The 18505-nt window shown below is 54.1% G+C and overlaps 6 protein-coding genes across 6 annotated transcripts; 2 read left to right on the forward strand and 4 right to left on the reverse strand.

Annotated features, from left to right (window-relative positions):
• Nucleotides 1-570: 570 nt before the first annotated feature.
• F5Z01DRAFT_211140 (MUS38-like protein) lies at nt 571-3932 on the forward strand. The gene is made up of 2 exons (XM_046258158.1): nt 571-3780; nt 3849-3932. The coding sequence occupies exon 1, from the start codon at nt 722-724 to the stop codon at nt 3539-3541; it is 2820 nt and encodes a 939-aa protein (XP_046122604.1). The 5' UTR covers nt 571-721; the 3' UTR covers nt 3542-3780; nt 3849-3932.
• On the reverse strand, nt 3537-4271 carry F5Z01DRAFT_643887 (uncharacterized protein). Its single transcript, XM_046262749.1, has 3 exons — nt 4075-4271; nt 3932-4022; nt 3537-3877 (listed from the first exon to the last, which is right to left on the reverse strand). Exons 1-3 carry the CDS (start codon nt 4093-4095, stop codon nt 3795-3797), a joined length of 195 nt encoding a protein of 64 aa, XP_046122605.1. The 5' UTR covers nt 4096-4271; the 3' UTR covers nt 3537-3794.
• A 677-nt stretch (nt 4272-4948) lies between these two features.
• F5Z01DRAFT_210896 (uncharacterized protein) lies at nt 4949-7281 on the reverse strand. The gene is made up of 3 exons (XM_046258156.1): nt 6409-7281; nt 5720-6354; nt 4949-5666 (listed from the first exon to the last, which is right to left on the reverse strand). Exons 1-3 carry the CDS (start codon nt 6940-6942, stop codon nt 5255-5257), a joined length of 1581 nt encoding a protein of 526 aa, XP_046122606.1. The 5' UTR covers nt 6943-7281; the 3' UTR covers nt 4949-5254.
• A 442-nt stretch (nt 7282-7723) lies between these two features.
• On the forward strand, nt 7724-9297 carry F5Z01DRAFT_210606 (uncharacterized protein). The gene is made up of 2 exons (XM_046258155.1): nt 7724-8448; nt 8503-9297. Exons 1-2 carry the CDS (start codon nt 8032-8034, stop codon nt 9142-9144), a joined length of 1059 nt encoding a protein of 352 aa, XP_046122607.1. The 5' UTR covers nt 7724-8031; the 3' UTR covers nt 9145-9297.
• A 473-nt stretch (nt 9298-9770) lies between these two features.
• On the reverse strand, nt 9771-12383 carry F5Z01DRAFT_210566 (cyclin). The gene is made up of 2 exons (XM_046258153.1): nt 11570-12383; nt 9771-11510 (listed from the first exon to the last, which is right to left on the reverse strand). Exons 1-2 carry the CDS (start codon nt 11919-11921, stop codon nt 9937-9939), a joined length of 1926 nt encoding a protein of 641 aa, XP_046122608.1. The 5' UTR covers nt 11922-12383; the 3' UTR covers nt 9771-9936.
• Nucleotides 12384-16115: 3732 nt separating this feature from the next.
• F5Z01DRAFT_643897 (P-loop containing nucleoside triphosphate hydrolase protein) lies at nt 16116-18431 on the reverse strand. Its single transcript, XM_046262750.1, has 5 exons — nt 18007-18431; nt 17103-17513; nt 16695-17055; nt 16388-16645; nt 16116-16336 (listed from the first exon to the last, which is right to left on the reverse strand). Exons 1-5 carry the CDS (start codon nt 18230-18232, stop codon nt 16288-16290), a joined length of 1305 nt encoding a protein of 434 aa, XP_046122609.1. The 5' UTR covers nt 18233-18431; the 3' UTR covers nt 16116-16287.
• Nucleotides 18432-18505: the final 74 nt, after the last annotated feature.

Below are 18505 nucleotides of genomic sequence, written 5' to 3' on the forward strand. Positions count from 1 at the left end.
GATGTAGGTTGGATATAAGGTTACTATTTTGTTGGATGTAAGTGAAGGGTCGCCTTGGGTGACGGGGAATAAAGCATATTTAATAGCTGCGCTAAGAACCGCACTCTCAGAAGCGATCAGGAAACCTGATGTCTTAAGCCGATGATATGACGTCCCACCTGGATGAGGCAACCACATGATCGAGGGGCAATCACGACTAGACCCCTCATCTGCCACGCTATTGCAAACATGTTGACGCTGTGTCAGATGCTAGAATACCATGCTGTTGCCTGATTTTGGTACCTTATGGAAAACAGGGTCAATCTACATCCATGTTACTTGGGCAGGTAGGTCTATGGCGACAGAGCAGATGTTGTTAGAATACATGCTCGACCCGCCTGCCTGCCACTGTAAACGTCCTCGGACTTTGGGGTCCTGAACATGCTTCAAAGATTTGCTGGTGCTATAATGCCTCGGCACAGCTATTCGGTGTGGTTATTCTAGAACACATCATCATCCACATCCTGCGATCGTTTCACTTATTACCTTAGTCAAATAGTGTCGAAAGTCCAGTCTGGTCGGCCCATCCTGCCACAAAATGACTACCCTATACCGACCCACCGCAGGCGGTCCATGTGCAACCGTGAACAACTGAGACTACGTAGTAGACTCAAGATCAACGCCTCGTCAACCCTTCGTCGACACTGCACATGGACTGGACGCAAGTCTCTGCGCGCCCCGGATGTCGACGAGCGATGCGCCCCAGCCAGTGAAGCTATCACTTCCTCTGGAATATCAGCAAGATTTGTTCCAGGAACTCCGCGCCGAAGATGAAGTGGTCATCCTTGCACGCGGCCTGGGGCTGATGCGCATCATCACCAACCTGCTCCACTCATATGATGCCGCCGGAAACAACTTGATCGTGGTGGTCGGCGCAGAGGATCGCGAAAATGGATGGATTGGTGAGGCGCTGGCTGAGCATGCAGCCATCAGTGCTGCAGCCAAAGCGCGAGGTCTGACCGTGGTGAACACGGACTTCCAGAGCGTAGGCGCGAGGGAGAAGATGTACGCTGTCGGCGGCATATTCAGCATTACCTCGAGAATTCTGGTTGTTGATTTGTTGACGGGACTCCTGGCTCCCGAGAGTATCACAGGTCTCGTGGTCCTTCATGCGGACCGGGTCATTGCGACATCCCTAGAGGCGTTCATCTTACGAGTCTATCGACAGAAGAACAAGGCTGGCTTTTTGAAGGCTTTTTCCGACAATCCGGACCCCTTCACCATTGGGTTCTCCCCGTTGTCCGCGATGCTGCGGAACCTCTTCCTCAAGAAAGCATCCCTTTGGCCACGATTCCAGGTCACTGTGGCGAGATCGTTAGAGGGCAGGAAGAAGGCCGAGGTCATCGAGCTGGAGGTGCCAATGACTGACCATATGAAGGAAATGCAGACGGCAATCATGGAGTGCGTAGAGGTCAGCATCCACGAGCTGAAGAAAGGCAATACGGGACTCGAGATGGAAGATTGGAATCTGGACAGCGCCTTGCTCAAGAACTTTGATACCATGGTTCGGCGGCAACTCGAACCTAATTGGCATCGCGTAAGCTGGAAGACGCGGCAGATTGTCAACGACTTGACCGTCCTTCGAGGTCTCCTCAACAGCATCCTCACGTACGACGCCGTGTCCTTCCTGCAGCACCTCGATACCATCCATGCAGCGCATTCGCCTCCGCCCGGGTCAACACGACAGAATCAGTCACCGTGGTTGTTCCTTGATGCTGCGCAGACAATCTTCGACACAGCCCGTCGACGAGTCTATGCGGCGAGGCCCACCAAGAAGATCAGCGAAGAGTCTAACATTGATGCTTTGGAACCTGTCCTGGAAGAGCTCCCAAAGTGGGCACAACTTGCCGAGGTTCTCGAAGAAATAGACCGCGACCTCTATTTCGATCCTGTGCCGCGAGATGATTCCAACGGCACCATCTTGATCATGTGCTCAAGCCACGACACGTGTAGGCAGCTGCGCGACTATCTGCAGCACATGCACATCAAGCCAAAGAAGGGAAATTCGAACCCGGAGGAGGCTGAAGACATGGGTGATGAGGACAAACCCTCAGCCACGTTCATCATGAGGCGGAAGCTCCGAAACTACCTCAGATGGAAGAGTCAGTTTGCGCAAGTCAGCCAGACGCTCTTTGCCGAGAACCAGCAAGCCCTGCGCGGCGCGGCTGATACCCGTCCTAGCCGCGGCGGGAAACCTCCGAACAAGAGGCGTCGCGTGCGAGGCGGCGGCAATGTTGGGGCCATGATGGGCCGCGCGGACAATGGCAGTATCCAGCAGTATTTCGAGAAACCGGGCGAAGTAGCAGACCTGATGGCGGAGGTCCAAATCACCGAGGAGGAGGCACAGCAGAAGCCCGATATCGTCGCCGACCCATTAGACAACATGGACGATTACTATCAACTGTTCGAGATGCAGGATCTGGTCGTCGTTCACGCCTATGACGGCGACCAAGATGAGCACGTTCTCGAAGAGATCAAGCCCCGATACATCATCATGTACGAGCCCGACGCTGCTTTCATTCGACGTGTGGAGGTCTACCGCTCGTCGCATAATGATCGCAACGTGCGAGTGTACTTTATGTACTATGGTGGTTCTGTCGAGGAGCAAAGGTACCTGTCGACCGTCCGTCGCGAGAAAGACGCTTTCACCAAGGTCATCAAGGAGCGAGCTACCATGTCCGTTGTCATGACTGTCGACAGTCACGGGGCGGAGGACCCCCAAGAAGCCTTTCTCCGGACGGTCAACACTAGAATCGCGGGAGGTGGACGACTCGCAGCTACGGCCGAGCCGCCCCGTGTGGTGGTAGACGTGCGCGAGTTCCGGTCCTCGCTACCCTCCCTTCTCCACGGCCGTTCGATAGTCATTGTCCCCTGTATGCTGACAGTAGGCGACTACATCCTGTCGCCCAACATCTGCGTGGAACGAAAGTCGGTCAACGATCTCATTTCCTCCTTCAAAGATGGCCGACTGTACAACCAGGCCGAAACCATGTTCCAGCACTACAAGAGCCCCATGCTCCTCATCGAGTTTGACCAGAACAAGTCTTTCACTCTGGAACCGTTTGCCGATCTGTCTGGTAGTATCAGCAGCGTCAACCCCGGCAATGTGTCGAACGACTTGCAGTCGAAGATTGTGCTTCTCACGCTCGCATTCCCCAAGTTGCGCATTATTTGGTCATCTTCGCCTTACCAGACAGCCGAGATCTTCGAGTCCCTCAAAGCCCAAGAGCCAGAGCCGGATCCCATCACGGCGGTTCGCGCAGGGCTGGAAAAGGACCAAAGCGCCGAGGACCAGGCGTTCAACCAAGAGCCACAGGAGATGCTAGGCATAGTGCCTGGGGTGACCCCTCAGAACATCAAAAACATTGTCTTGGAGACAGAAAACATACGAGAGGTGGCCAATATGTCCGAGAAGGAACTCGAACCTCTTGTAGGGCAGACAGCAGGCAGAAAGATTCACGGGTTCTTCAATCGCAACGTCATGGAGGAAGCAGATGATTAGGTATTTGTGGCCGTCAATTCATATTATGGTCTTGCCAATTATGAACATAGGGAAATGAACAAATAGGGTATTCTATGCATCGCACTGAGCACTGGGGTATCTCAAAGCGTAAAGGTGTGCGCAGCCCTCCCACCGAGGTCATTACGGCTCTTCTGGTCTCTCTCCCCCTCCCCGTCTTGTGAGTCGATCACCCATCCGCCAAAGGAATCATTTGTTTCACTGTATTTCCTTGTCGCGCGGCAGATGGGTCTCGTTAGACTCTACTCCTTGTCGTTGTTTTGCGGCCACCGCCTCCGCGGCAGGTGAGGCAGTTTACGATGATACCGAAGAATGACACTACATATTGTCAGTGAATAGCCCAGAGGCGCGGAGTGGAGGGAGAAGACTGACCGATGGCATTAATAATGGCCTTGATGATACCACCGATACCAGAAATCACGGCCATGATGGCGGAGCCAATGGTCTGGAAGACACTCTTGATCTAGTGGTTGTTAGCCTCTCGTCACGTGAGAGTCTCCAGCAAATAAACGTACGCAGCTAACGACGGCACCCATATTGACGGATAGTAGAGTAGTTTGTTTTGAGGTTTGGATAGTTCGAAGTAGTTCTTGTGTGTGGATGAGAGAAGAGAAAGAATTCAGAGTCGAGGACAGTCGCGAGCTGAGATATATATGTTGTTTGTTGGGTCGTTCAGAAGTGACGGCGCTTCTATGGTTACAGGAGACGCGCGAACTCAACAGGAAAGACGAGAGCTACGAGACTGCGCCTGACGTCAAAGTCTGTTCGATCTCCCGATCGGTTGGCAGGCACGGTGCATTTCCTCCGTGATGTCCATGGCGCCCTCCAATTTCGGTCACCTGCTTCTATAGTGGTACCTAAATTGCATTCATGAGCAAGCGCGTCGGAAGGGAAGTAGGTACCCTTGGTCATCTGCCCTGTTTTTTTTCTCAGACCCCTACGTAGTACGTAGTCGCGCCTGCGCGCGCATGGAAAGGGTGCATCCCTAGCGTCATTCTGGTCAGTGACGTAGGCTTGATCTGCGGCTCTAGCTTCTTCGGCGGGGGTTGCGCATTGAGCCGCCTGCCGGTAAGCAATTTGACAGCCGACCATTGCTCAACGGCCAACCCCCCAAAAGGCTTGTCTTTTCTTAGCTTCTTCGAATGGACGGTGCTTACTTGGCTTCGAGAAAACCATGTGTTCTGACTACTTAGTAATGAAAGATGGACAAGCAGTCCGGACTTCGGTTTGGCCAAAGTCGCGAGTCCCGTACCTTATCTTTCGCAGTGACGTCAGTTGCTATCCAACGCAGATTTTGACGACACGTCCTGGCGCCTCATGATGTGCATCTCGCATCTCGTGAGAAACACGCCTAGACCACTGACAGATCTCAAATGGGGCCCCAGAAGTGGGTTACCAACGTCCTGCCTTCAAGTTGTCTGTGCCTGCCAGCCCACCACACCCCTCCACAATGACGAGATCATTATCACAGCGGCGTGACAGCATTTCGTGTCTCAGCCATAGTGGCTGTCACATACGCCACAAAACATCAAGTTTCCAATAAAATTGTACAGCGCGAGACATGGGTATTAACAAAGCGATAGGCTATGCTTACAACTACAGTTACAGAGAATCAGAGAGCAGAGTGTGCGCCCTTTCCGCTCTCCCCCAGTACGCGACGAGAAAACGCCCGTTCGTGTGCTTGCATAACATTGCTCAAGATCGTCGCAAGTCCCACCATCTCCTCTGCGCAGCTGCATTCGAGGTCTTCTGCATGTGCAACCTCCTCAGCTGCTCACGATGGCGCGAGTCGAGCAGACCCAGCGCATCGTCCTCGTGAGAGAACTGTGTTCGCCGGGGGAAATGTGGACGCTCATTGCTCCCCATCTTGATACGCTGGACCTTGCGCAACTTGCCCAGCCCGTACCAGCAGACGATGAGCGAGAACAAGACAGAGGCACCGGTAACGCCACCGAATCCCCAGTTTGTTTCCTCGATGAAGTTTTCGAGGTTCATGCCGTAGAGACCAGCAATGAAAGTTCCCATGGCGAGGCCCAAGGTGCCGACACTGAATTTGAGATCGAGAAGCATCAGGGCGTTCCGATTGGCATCGAGGATCGCGCGGACGCTGAATATGTCAGTCAAAGTTGCTCGCAGGACCAAATAAAGAAAAAAACTCACATCTCTTCGGTGTTCCTGATGCCCGACACCAGGTTACCGGCCTCTTGCACAATTTCGTCCGTCAAGTTGTAGTACGATTCAAGCAGCATCTCGACTTCCGTGTGGTCGTCTAGCTGTCGGCGTATGTCGTGCGCCTTCTCGGTCAAGTACATGGAGGATAAGTCGTCGTCGGCTTCCAGGAGATCTTCGATGGCGTCTCGCACCAACTTGACCTTTTGCTCGAAAGTGCTCACGCGCTTCGAGAGAATAAGAAGCACACGTAATTTTTGTCGGTCGATATCGTCCTCCAACTCGCTGAGGACGCGCATGACAGGGTCTCGGACAGCTTCGAAATCCGCTTCGAGCTCGGATGTGACCGATGTCAACACGGTTTCGAGGGCGCGGAATTCGTAGGGCAACGGGATGCCATTTTGCTGAGGCGCATTCTTCTGCTGCAATTTGCCTTGCAAGTCGTACATGAAAGCCGACTGTGAATAGGAGGTCTTGGACCCATAGACGTCGAAAAGCAGTACGCGGTCATGCTTGATAAGGACCTTGAGATGCAACAGATTCAGAAGGATGGCTGAAGGTCGGATGAGGATATGCGGCAGGGTTGAAGAATCGATCTTGCGGAGATCTCGTGGTAGCAGCCCGTACTACAATCAATTAGTCCCCAATGTCGAGCAGCTATTCCCATCCACCGTACGTACCTTGGCAATCAATTCCGTTTTCTTAAATTCTCCATCGACCAAGATCACTTCTCCGTTCTCATCAACCTCGGTACATCGCAGTCGTGGCTCCATGGCGGCTTTGGCAGCCAACGTTCGCCTATTCGCAAACACCGTTGAGCCGGGATCAGGACAGTCATGCGCCGGTAGGTCATCTGGATGCAGAGGCTTTCCTCCAGCTTTGGCGGAACTCCCCCACAGTCTCTCTTGCCATGTTGGTGATGATGTGGTTTTTGAGGATGTCTTCGCAAATGCCGGCTTGGTTTCGGTCTTGCACAGTGTGTTGGTCGTTCCCAATGCTCTCTTGCAGCCACGAAAGCCCATGGACGGGGATCGCGCTGTCACTACTCGTTTCGAAGAGCTTGTGCCATATCTCCTGCCCCGAGACTCGCATCCATCACCGAAGAGAAACCCTTGACCGACATGGACACCATCTGTCTGCAGCCGCAAGAAGCGGAGCAGGCTGCGTGAAGGGACAGGCCGACACGCAGCAGCAGCAGCCGAAGCTGTCAACATCAATGCTTCGATAGCTCGTATGTCTCCTGCTCCTGCACGGTGATATTTCCCCCAGGAAGTGTCAGCACGTCATGAGCGCAGCGTAGCTCTAGGACCCAGAGGCTCGGTCTATTCGTGGAAGCTCTCGGGGAAATGTTTCGAGATTCGACGTTAGTGCGCTGTGGCCAAGGTGCTACTGATGTCGAGGCACCAATCAAATCCGGTGGGATCAGCAAATCTCAATGACGGTCGTGGCCGAGGAGTTCGCAACGACGTGAATGTATCGGGCAAGGGACATGAGAAAAATGTCCAGCAGCCGCGCGATGACCGAACGGCCTGCTGCACAGACCACTGAAATCGGGGGGGGGGCGCCGTCCAAGCCCGACGAGGACGGAGTCCTCTGGCACTGCACAATCAGCCTATCGATAGAAGATAAGGCCTGCGTCACTGCAGTCCATCATCGTGACCGTCCCGCCAGCATCCTTGTCAAGTGAATCCTCCGCGTCAAACCGACTGTGAGGGTAATATCAAAAATTGTAACCTTTTGAGCGCTGCGGTAACGAAATCGAGCAAAAGAGCAGCTGTAGACTAGTAGTTCGACGCGGCGACAAAGACGCCCTCAAACGACTGCGACGTCAAGCGGTGATCGCCGACAACTTTTGCCTTCATAATTCTCACTTACGACAACCGTGGCTTGCAAGTGCTGATCGTCGCCTCAGATATCTTCTATGGTATCTTCTTTAGGATCCTCACGACGTATATGGCGACGGCCTTCCCGTGTCTAATTGTCAAGGTCCAATTTCATCCAGTATATCTGGCTAGCGTCGCCATTCCGATCCTCCAACTCCATTCCATCTAGCAAACACAGACACACAATTCTTCACTTTGACGAAAATCAGCTACCAATACTCCACGCGCCATTCTTGAAGGATTTACGCCAGGCCAGACCTCTACAGCTGCGATTCCTGGCAACCCCCACCAACGGCGTCCCTCTACCTTGTCCCCTCCCAGCCGCAAGGTCCAGCCCGACTGTCCGAGACCCAACGGGAAACGCCTCTGGCCTTGTCAACCGCACGAGCCCAGCTTATTCGTACGAGAAAGCGCGGGGCCATGGGCTTGACCGCAGTGCACGTTCGAGGGAAGCGGAAATCCAGCTCATCTAAATTCAGTAAACCTCCAAAGGCCCTGCAACCCCACGAGCAGCAGCACACGCGCAAAAAGGCGAAGCGGTCCATGTCCGACGTGATGGCAGCACATTCTAGCAAGGAGCGCTCGAATCTAGACACACTGCCTTCCGAGATCCTGGAAAAGATTCTACTGTACAGCCAGAACCTGTCGCTACCCCACGCCAGTCTTGTCATCGGGGCCAAGCTTTCGGAGAGAGCCACTCTGATTCGACTTCTCATCTGGGCATTCCACGAGACATGGGATCAATGGTTTGGCGTGCCGACGAGCACGACTTTGCTTCACGGTCCTCCAGTGATGGGTAAGCCGCAGACAAAATGTCACGGCGACCATGTTCTACAGGTGAGCTGACCGGTGTAACCACCAATTAATCTGTGACTGACCTGGACGCTGTAGACTGCCGTGCTCAAGCAGCCTTGGGCGAAGATCGACTACCTCCTCCAAGCCCAACAGACCTGGGCTGATAACAATGCGTACGGTCGGTGGTTCCAACACTCAATACCGTGGAACGACGAACCAGATGAGCTCGGGCACTCCCACCACGGCGGACCGTCGCACTACAACGCACACAAATGTTTCGACGTCGACTATAGCCAGGCGACAAACTGGTCACCCTTCCGCGTCGAGTCCATGGCGTGGGGTACGCAAGACATACACCCCAAGACACGCATTCCCGAGGATCTCATCACCGGCCCGTGGGACGAGGAGCAAACAAAACGTCTTTTCTGGCTGGCGCGAGGTGGCATGCTCATTGCTAGCCAGGACTTTGACATGCCGCCCTGGGAGATGAAGATTGAGCTCTTGCGCAACGCCGTCCTCAATTGCACAAAACCCAACATGATTGTCATCAACTGTCTCATCGGCGCCTGGGTATTCCAGGATCTGCCAGGTGAGGTTGTGCGCAAGGAGCTGAATGATCTCGACCGTCGTATCAAATGGGGCGACGACACTGATCTCATGAGGACCATCTTGCAGCGGACACGCAACGTCATGAGCACATTCCAAGACTATCGTCAGATGCGCCGCAGCTCTGTATGAGCATGTGTTGACTCGGGAGACGGTGGATATCAAGGAGAAAGGGGCTATTTTCATGATGAGCTACGAAGACTACGATGGCCATGACTGTACTATGCATAGCGTTTATTGAATACCGAAACACAAGGTTTCCTCGACTGAGGTGGAGCAGCAGTGTTTGTTGGCTCCTGTTCTCTAACATTGTCTGCTAGTCTCACTGTCTCCTGGAAGGCTGGGTTAGCTTCTTGCCGTCGCCGGCGATGGCAATCGCGTGTACTCCAATGGCCTTGCTTGAGTGGTGATGATCATCTCAGTGTCTACAGATTGCTTGGACTTCCCGCTCTGTCGTGGTGATCCAGGATTACGAAGGAGCAGATACTTCCATGATTACAGACTCGTAGCGCCAGCTCTGCTCAGGCAACTGCGTTCATTCACTTCACAACTCGTGGACTCGGAAAGTTGGTGCGCGTCAAATCAAGTTTAGTTGGATCTTATGGACAAGTCATTACCTATGTGCATCACACCTGCGCGTGGCTTTCGCCGATCTTTACAAGACCCCAGATGATACGTGTAGTCGTACAAATTCAACAGAAGTAAATCATCGCTTCTCCTGAACCATGATGCCTCATCCGCTCTTGCGCCTGTTCGGTACACCTCGCATGGGTAATGCTTCGCTTTTCCGAGAAAGACATTTGAGGCAGCGCATCCATGCAGCAAGCATGCTGCGCTAGCCGGCTCCAAAGACTGCCGCTGGGAGACAAAGGAAATAGTTTGCCTAGTGTTGACTTTGCGTTTGCTGGGCACAAGCCTACAGCTTCAGTTCAAAATACCCTGCCACATGCCAAGGGCCCGCACATGAAAAGCAGGAGTCGCGTTGTACACACGACTGGCTTCGGTGGAGCAGCAAACACGTTTCCTGTCCGGGTACTCTGGGCGGTAACGTGTCTCCAACATGGATGCAGGCCATCCCGACTGCCCATACGATACGTTCAGAAGATCGCGAACGTTAGACTGCAAGGGAGTATCGTCATTCGTCGTGTGGGTCCCAACGGCACCACGGGATCTCCGAAGCTCCTGGAGGGTGCGCGCAGCATTTGACGCAGCATCGTTCATCATATCGCCAAGCTGCCGCTTGCGGCCGGTCAAGTTGTGGTCCACTGGCACCGACCAATCCCCGACGTGTCCGACTGGACCAGTATATGAACCAGGCGATGCTGATTCCTGGATATCGCAGTCCTGCTCGGGCACAGACGGGAATGACGGCTTTCGGCTCAATCTCTCATTACCCGGTTTCGTGGTTCTGAATCGCGACGGGAGCGTCGCGCTAGCAGAGGAGGAAACAGACGAGAAGGAGGATGAGCGCGAAAGTCGTGAAGAGTCGGAGATCATGGACTCGGGAGACGATGCGGTCGACACCGAGTTGGCCAGCGAGGAGCGACGGATCGAGCTGTAGCTCTGGGGCGATGACGACGCCGGGGTAGGAAGACGATCAAGATAGTGCGCAGTGTTGCAAACGGTGGCCTGCGACATGGCTGAAGCCATTGCGTTTGACCTTGAGAGTGTAGATGGAGCAGCTCCCGCAGCAGGGGTGCTGAGTCCATTACTCTGCGGTGTCAAACGCGGCGTCGGCAGCTGCGTAGTAGTCGGACCCATGCGGCCGGTCGCACGCGCGCCAAAAGGCGTTGGCTCCATGGGCGCAGGCGTGCTCCGTGGGGCAGGGGTAGACGTGGGGGCTTCTTGGGCCATGTTCAGAATGCTGCGAGGCGAGGCCAGGGACAAGTCACTAGCCTTGAGGCTAGAGTGTGCCGAGATTACCAGAGCCTCGATGTTGCTCAAGTCAGCATCGAGTCCCAAAATTATGTGCCTCCACACTTCATGCTGCTGTGAGACAAGCTGAGAGCAGCCACCAGGTGAGGACGGACCAGAAGGTGGTGTAAACTTGTGCACGATGTCCGCCCATGCCTGGTAGACATCCTTGCAAATGTGCAGCTTCCAGTCAACAGCCTGTAAGAATGCAATCTCATTTTGATTGATTTCTTGTGTGTTCAACCCAGAGATCTTACTCCAGGCGCGCGCCGAGTAGTTGCGATCCTGGAGGTACTTGGATGCCAGGATCAGAGCTGCCAGGAACATACGGCGTCCGCACAGCAATGACTGTGTAGCCGCGCGGTCATCGAATTGTTCCATGATGAAACGGTGCGAGGGAACACGAGGCTTGATGAGAAGCAAATAATACAGGGCCACCTGCAGTGTGGAGAAGCTTGTACGCGAGCGGCGCAGAGTCTCTTGGATGAATGTTCGCAAGGGAAGCACACCCTTGCTGCCCTGTTCGCGACGGCATAGCGACGACGAAGTGGGCCAGATAGCCTCTACAATTTGTGTCGAAGAGTCTGAAAAGAGGAGAATAAGCGACATGTCCATGCGAGTGAGACCAAGCAATGAGACTTACCAACAAGGTTATCAACAAAGTCAACCTTGCGATCTGACTGACGAACCAGTAAAGGGGGGGCAGCGCGTCCAGCAGCGCTCCTGCGGGGATTCTGTCGGAGCTCTGTAGGAACGACACTGGGCTGGTTGATACCTTTTCTTGAGAGAAAGGAATCACAGCTGTCGCTATCCGAAGCCTGGCTTGTCACAGGACCATCGAAGATCGAAGAATCATCGGAACCCTGAGAAGACGCAGAGGCGGTGGACCAGATAGAGGCGGTAGAGGCGGAGGCTGCAGAAGATATAGAGGAGTTGTAAATGTTGTTTCGGACAGGTTGGACGAAGCCAGGGGAGGCGTCGTGTTCGTAATTCATTTTGATATATGTGCGGATAGGTTGGAAGTTACCTTCCAGTCGCCGTCCCAGGTCAAGCGGACCAATGAGGCGATTGCGTTACCTTGATCGTATCAGGAGAAACCGTGTCGAAGAGGGCTCGGCGGTGGGGTGCGGAGCCTTGTTCGGGATGTAAGAAGGCGGGCGAGATATCGAGAGTCGGTCGGTTTAGACGAGCGAGTCGAAGACGGCCAACTTTTTACAAACACGGAATCCGGTAGACAGGACTGAGACGGCGACTGGAGAATAGACGTGGGGTTCAAGAGGCATTGCGATAATGCGTCTCAAACAGATGCGTGTTCTTGAGATGGTAGTCTAGTACACTACCATCGGAGGTCGAGAGGTCGACAACAGAGAGTGTGGGTCGGAGTAGAAGACGATGAGGTAGGGCGGGATGGAGAGGTTGACGATAGTCAACAAGACGTATGGGGAGGAGGGCGAAGAGAATTCACGGTAGTACTTATCGCGAGGATGTACTGGACCCGGAAAGTGACTCTTCGTGAGAGTGGCCTGAAAGTCGAGGCAAGGCGACAGACGAGGTAATGGCCTGGTGTGCTGGTGGTGTGACTCTTTGGCGAGGTGGCGATCCGAGTGTTGCCGCCGCGTGCGTTGGGCCCCGAGTGCGGGACTGACCGATGGGCCTGGTAGCCTGGCTTGGCCTGGGCTGCGCAGAGGGACGAGAACGGACCTAGACCGGTCGGTACTGCTGCGGCAGTGGCAAGAATGTCAGGAGGGAGAGTAAAAGGGAGGGTAAAAAAAAGAACAAGGAGCAATAGACACAATCACAGATTGACGAGGAGTCGTGTGATGAGTCTATTCCAGTCTGTCGTGGTGACTTTTCTTTCGAGAAGACGGATGACTGGGCTGGAACCGCAAGGTACAAGTGAATGCCGCTGCGAGTCACTGCCTAGAGGGAAGAATTAAGGCAAATAGGGTGATGGGAAAAAAGACAAAGATCCTGTTTGATTGCGCCGGGAGTGGAGAGGAAAGAGACCAGACCAGACAGCAAGCGATTTCTCGACGTGCTGTCCGTTAGATGAGGCCGTATTCGAACTTCATTGCGACGATGGTTCGTTAGGGGAGGGAAAGGGAGATCGAGGTGGGAGGCCGACTGGCGCAGGCAGGCTGTTTTGAGGGATCTGGAGTTTCGTCGCAGCGGCAGCAACGTAGGCATAACTTGCACAGTATAGCACAGCACAGCATATCGTATCGAGCAGCCTGCACAAACTTCGCGCTATGCCCATGACCAGTGATCCACTCTGGGTGCAGTCGACCAATCATACTACATGCAGTTGCTCTGAAAACCCCTCCGCAATTCGCTGCAGTCACTGGAGGTGGTGGGCTAGCCCCCCTCGCTGCCAGGAGGCGCTCTCTGAGTGGCCAGCCACCCTATTGTCGTGATTGGGCCCCCTCCCTCCCACCCTCAAAGATGCGTCTTCGTCTTTTGCAGCAATGTTTGGTGAGATGATGATGTTTTCAGCCCTTGGTAAAGACTGATTCTACGCGGTCAAGAAAATTTCTGAGACTCAGAGCTTGCTCGACAGCACATGACGCCTTTTGCCGGTGGCTACCTGATCATCGGGCGGACACGCCTCACGGAGTCAGTCGCAGCGCTGGCAGTGCAGTCAAGACAGCCCGAAAGGCTCCGCTGGCGATGACTCCGTGCGGGTCTAACTTAGCGCGGCCAGCCAACCAAGGCATGACTGGACTGCTGCTGAGCGATGGGACAGTCATCCATCAGATCTGGCCCCTGGGGCTCATCCCCTTCTTCGCCATCGCCTTCGCCGCGTCCACATGTGTCGCGGTTCCGATTGTCTTCCGCGTGATTCGTTGACGCACCTTTCTGGGTCACGCATCGCTGCTGGCGCTGTCTGTTCGAGGCTGCCTAGCCCAAGGTTCCAGTCGCCTTGACCGAACCTCGGAGCGCTGCCAGCTCATTCACAGCCTCATCCATCAATGCTAGTCTAGCTAATAATAATATCCATCAGCTGGCCGGTTGCGGCTGTTGTCGATAGATCTGTCATGGCATGGCGATGACTTGTGACACAAGCTGACTCCATAATCGTCTCACATGAGTTCTGTATCATCACAGGGATGGCGAATGAGCCCTCAACTTTCAGGGACGGCAGAGGCCAATCCTCGGATGGACAGGATTCGTCCAGAGCCCATTTCGTGCATTGTTAGCATGACCCTCGTGAATGACCTCATTTCGTTCGACGCGTAAAGTGGTATTGTCGTTCGCGCGCGCCGTCGCCAAGAGGATTCATATCTGTCCACTGGGAAATTGCCATCGGGCGAAGGGGTCGCATCCTATCGCCACCTTGAACTGGTCCGATTCTACAATCGGGATGCTTTTTGCCTTTACCTCAACATGGCTTTTGCCTCCGGCGTAATATTGATTGGTGGCCAATTCCCACTCCTGCTAATGCGATTGGCACAAGCACCTTTTGCGCCTGTTGTACGGAACGTAACGTCTGTCCAAAGTCATTAATCTTCTTTACCACTATCTGCATGGCTCTCTGATGCAACAACAAATCACTGCAAACCATTTGTGCACGAATTTTCTCGACGGTGGTGTCAGCTGCTGCAGTTGCCGTCGCACCGTGACCTTGTTCGCTCGAGCCAGCCAACCACCCGTTCCTCCTATCAATATTAGGCCTCATGCACAATGTGAGAACCTGCAGCGACAACGCACACCGACACCTCCCAGCCCACGACCACCCGCCCCATGGACACGCATAGTACCAGAGCGAACATATCATCAAGCATCACATGATGGCCTAATTGGATCCCCGCTGTGCTGAAGAGTGCAGCCTTGTTAACTTTGTGCTGGCATGCTCATCGTCTCGTGGCCCCGCCCCTCAGTAGCCAAAGACGACGCCGGAAGAGGCATGGGCCATCATTGTGCAGCGACCAAACCAGGAGTTCCTGCAGCTGCGTAGCGAAGGCAGCAAACGACTGGTTCACATGTGGTTCTGCCGACATGCCTTGTCCGACCGGCGGTGAGGATAGAAAGACTCGGCTGCTAAGTGCTAACGCATGTGTGTCCACGTAAGATCAGCATGGGAGTTTGCAAGTTAGTACCCTACGTACGTGAAGTCCTCGAGCCGACCTTGGCGGATGTTCCGTTGGGTTCTCTCTTGCTTGGAATATGCAGTGTACCAGCAGACAAGGCGACGTGTCTTTCCAGCTTCAACGGACTCACGCGCCTTGGTGCTGCAGAACACCATGTCGTGTAACGATAATCGCACGATATCTCACATCACGAACCACAAGCGCCACGACGTAGCTACTGCCGGCATAAGGGGCTTGTGCTGGATAAACTTAGACTGCCGTTTTGCACTTTTGATATCAATTTGCTGTACTTCCGTCATTGCTTCGTGCAACAGAGAAAGAGTGTCTGCTTTAGGGTAGGGAAAAGGCATCGATGTGTACGAGAGGTAGCTCGCCATGTAACGATATTGTGTCAACAATTGCATCCATCTATTTCCGCCAAACAGATCGCCCTGATTTCGAACCCGGGGCTGCAGAAGGTCTGGAACTGTGCGTCAGGCACGATTCGTGACCATAGCTGTCACCCAACGTCCTCGCCAGGTAGCCAAGCCAAGACCAGTCAGCGGATCACAAGTAACGATGGCTTCACGAGTATCCTCTCGGGCCGAACCCCAATCCAGACCATCATCGATCACGCTGAGATATTATGGTCCACTCCCATAAGCGCCGCTGCTCACTAACACGTTGTCCGGACAATAACGCCACCCAGATGAGTCACGTTGGGCGGTGGTTGTCGAACAAGGGGACGTGAAAATTCTCACGCCGCCTGATGAAGTACGCAGACAAATCGTTGCCTTCCGAAGGACCGCGCTCCAACACCATTGGGGGCGCGCAAGCCGGCGTTCTATTGCTGGGCAGGCTGTGAGGCTGTAGCCTTGGGCCCAGTTCACTACTGGTCAGATGGGCCTTCCATTCGCACACATTGTCCGGCAAAATTTGCTTGGGTCTGCGCATGGCGATGGTGTGAAGGCCTGATAGGGTCTAAGGATCTCGGCTACTTGTGAGTCATGAGGCGAGGCTTAGGATCAGGCGCAAGCGTGCCCAATTCTTGCGCTGTGTAGAGAACCAAAATAGGCGACGAGCATATGAAGGCTTTGAATAACGCGATATGACACAGGAGGATTTGGCAGACAACGTTGTAATAATTGCATTTTACCGAGTAAATCAAATTGAACTACACGGGAACCCAGAGCGCATAATTTCATTCCCAGCCCCATGGAACCCTGCCATTTCTCCTGGGACGCCTAAGAACCCCTCAGGCTGACGTCCTGCGCGAGACGAGTACGCGGATTCCTTAGGTAGCCATGTACGTCTCAGGGGCAACGCCCTCCTTGGGAAACTCACTGGACATGAATGTTAGTAGTTATCGTGAATATGAAGAGGCCATGACTTACGGAAGAGCGACCTCGAAACGCTTCTCGATCTCCTTGAGGACTTCCTGGTCCTGCTCGGTGCTGACAAAGGAGACAGCGAGACCCTTGGTTCCGAAACGGCCAGCGCGACCGACACGGTGCAGATACGAGCTCGCATCATTCGACAAATCGTAGTTGATAGCCAAGTTGATGCGCTCAATGTCGATACCACGACCAAAGACATCGGTGGCGACGCAGATACGCTTCTTGAAGTCCTTGAACTCCTTGTAGCGGCGAATACTATAGATGTCAGTATTTGTTACGGGAGAAATGGTCATGGGCAACATACCGCTCCTCTTGAGAAATACCGGAGTGGACACAAGTGGAAGGGAAGTTGCACTCCACCAACAACTTGTTCAACTCGGTGGCACGGGACGTGCTCTTCACGAAGACAATGGCCTGGTTGAAGGAGAGCTCGTCCAAAAGGTCGTTGAGCTTCCTGTTCTTCTCCTTCTCCTCGAGCTTGATGTAGTATTGTTGAAGACCGTGCAGCGTGAGCTTGGTGTCCTCGTCCACGTAGTGCTCCGTGGGGTTCTGCATGAACTTGCGGCAAATGGGCTTGATCTCCTCGGACAGAGTGGCCGAGAACATCATCACCTGCTTCTGAGGAGGAGTGGCACGGAAGACATCCTGGACGTCGCCGCGCATATCTGCGTTGTCAGAAGTGTCGTGATGTCGCTGAGTGGGGAGAGCCTACCTGGCTGGTCAAGCATCTTGTCGCACTCGTCCAGAACGAACATGCGCACACTGCCGAGACGCAGAATCTTGTCGCGCACAAGGGCCTTCAGGCGGCCAGGGGTTCCGACGATGATGTGTGGGCAAGTATCCTTGTTCTTGATGACCTCCTGGTCGGTCTTGATGGGTGTTCCACCGTAGAAGACGCCAGTCCTGATGTTGGGAAGGTACTTGCTGAAGCGATTGTACTCATCACGAATCTGGTATGCCAGCTCACGGGTGTGGCACATGACGACAACGGAAACCTCGCCGTCGACAGGCTCGATCTGCTGAAGAGTCGCCAGAACAAAGACAGCAGTCTTACCCAGACCAGACTTGGCCTGGCAGATGATGTCGCCACCCAGCATGGCTTGGGGAATGCACTTTTGTTGGACTGTCGGTCGAGAGAACGTTAGATAGGGTTCCGAAACGTGTAACGAACAATGAAGTGATGCGCGCAAGTGTCCGTCCGTCCATCGTCGCAGCTCCACCACTGTTACCACACAAGCTGGTGTTGGTTAGAAGTACGCTGCCAGAGCAACGGTTCGGCGCTGTAAGGTTTGCGCCCGCGCTGATTTCGCAATGAATGCGAGCAAGCGCAGTCGAATCGACAAAACAGCGTCATGGCCTTCGAGCTGTGAGACCTTTCGGCAAGCTCTGATGCCGGGATCGGAAGAGAACTGCGCAATGCGCAAGTTGCTGCCCGGGAAGGCTTGCTTGTATTGTGCAAAACCCTCCTGAGAGGAGCACGCCAGTTCAATGAGCCTCCACCACGGCGAATGCAGCGCGTGTGAAATCGACACGATACCGGTTTTGCTTGCGAGATGGACGGACGCTTGAAAGGAGGGGATTTTGGTGGACTTAGGTTTATAGAATGCAGGACTGACCCTCCGAAGGATGCTCGAAACCGCAATCACCGATGGCGCGAACCAGCGGTGGGTGAAGCATGAAGTCGCGGAAACCGGTCGAGTGGATGCCAACGTAGCTGCCCTTCTTGTCGACATTGGTCGCTGCCGCAGGCTCAGCGTTCTTCTTGCCGTTGGAGGCGACCGCGGGCTCGTTGCCGCCGACCTCCTCGTCGGAGTAGTCGATGAGATCCTCCTCGTGAGACATGGTGAAAGTTGAGCTTGTTTTCTCGAAGTTGGTCAAACGTCGCGTCGAATGTTGTGTAGCGCGCAAGTTGAGTATGCACCGCGCGTAGGAAAGAAATGTGTTTGAACGCCGCAACGAAAGGGCGGATCAAAGTAGTAGAGGCGAGGTTGAAGAACAATGATTGACCAAGCTGCAAGGGAGACGAGCTTGGGTGATCTATGGTTGGGTAGGGAGGAGGTTCAGTCAGCGGGAGCTGGGCCGTATAGAAAACCTGGACCGTGCACACCAGTGCAC

Source organism: Emericellopsis atlantica (genome assembly GCF_019669845.1).
Source record: "Emericellopsis atlantica unplaced genomic scaffold F5Z01scaffold_2, whole genome shotgun sequence".
In the NCBI taxonomy this organism is placed as follows: domain Eukaryota; kingdom Fungi; phylum Ascomycota; class Sordariomycetes; order Hypocreales; family Bionectriaceae; genus Emericellopsis; species Emericellopsis atlantica.

Bases quoted from the DNA above. Each gene is read 5' to 3' on its own strand.
- F5Z01DRAFT_211140 (XM_046258158.1), top strand. From the start codon at position 722: ATGTCGACGAGCGATGCGCCCCAGCCAGTGAAGCTATCACTTCCTCTG.
- F5Z01DRAFT_643887 (XM_046262749.1), bottom strand. From the start codon at position 4,095: ATGGGTGCCGTCGTTAGCTGC. The intron at 4,023-4,074 runs GTACGTTTATTT...AACAACCACTAG, and splicing joins TGGGTGCCGTCGTTAGCTGC to ATCAAGAGTGTCTTCCAGAC. The intron at 3,878-3,931 runs GTCAGTCTTCTC...GACAATATGTAG, and splicing joins GGCCATTATTAATGCCATCG to TGTCATTCTTCGGTATCATC.
- F5Z01DRAFT_210896 (XM_046258156.1), bottom strand. From the start codon at position 6,942: ATGTTGACAGCTTCGGCTGCTGCTGCTGCGTGTCGGCCTGTCCCTTCA. The intron at 6,355-6,408 runs GTACGTACGGTG...AATTGATTGTAG, and splicing joins AAACGGAATTGATTGCCAAG to TACGGGCTGCTACCACGAGA. The intron at 5,667-5,719 runs GTGAGTTTTTTT...TGACATATTCAG, and splicing joins ATCAGGAACACCGAAGAGAT to CGTCCGCGCGATCCTCGATG.
- F5Z01DRAFT_210606 (XM_046258155.1), top strand. From the start codon at position 8,032: ATGGGCTTGACCGCAGTGCACGTTCGAGGGAAGCGGAAATCCAGCTCA. The intron at 8,449-8,502 runs GTGAGCTGACCG...TGGACGCTGTAG, and splicing joins ACGGCGACCATGTTCTACAG to ACTGCCGTGCTCAAGCAGCC.
- F5Z01DRAFT_210566 (XM_046258153.1), bottom strand. From the start codon at position 11,921: ATGAATTACGAACACGACGCCTCCCCTGGCTTCGTCCAACCTGTCCGA. The intron at 11,511-11,569 runs GTAAGTCTCATT...TCCTCTTTTCAG, and splicing joins CTTTGTTGATAACCTTGTTG to ACTCTTCGACACAAATTGTA.
- F5Z01DRAFT_643897 (XM_046262750.1), bottom strand. From the start codon at position 18,232: ATGTCTCACGAGGAGGATCTCATCGACTACTCCGACGAGGAGGTCGGC. The intron at 17,056-17,102 runs GTAGGCTCTCCC...CTGACAACGCAG, and splicing joins CAAGATGCTTGACCAGCCAG to ATATGCGCGGCGACGTCCAG. The intron at 16,337-16,387 runs GTAAGTCATGGC...ATTCATGTCCAG, and splicing joins CGTTTCGAGGTCGCTCTTCC to TGAGTTTCCCAAGGAGGGCG.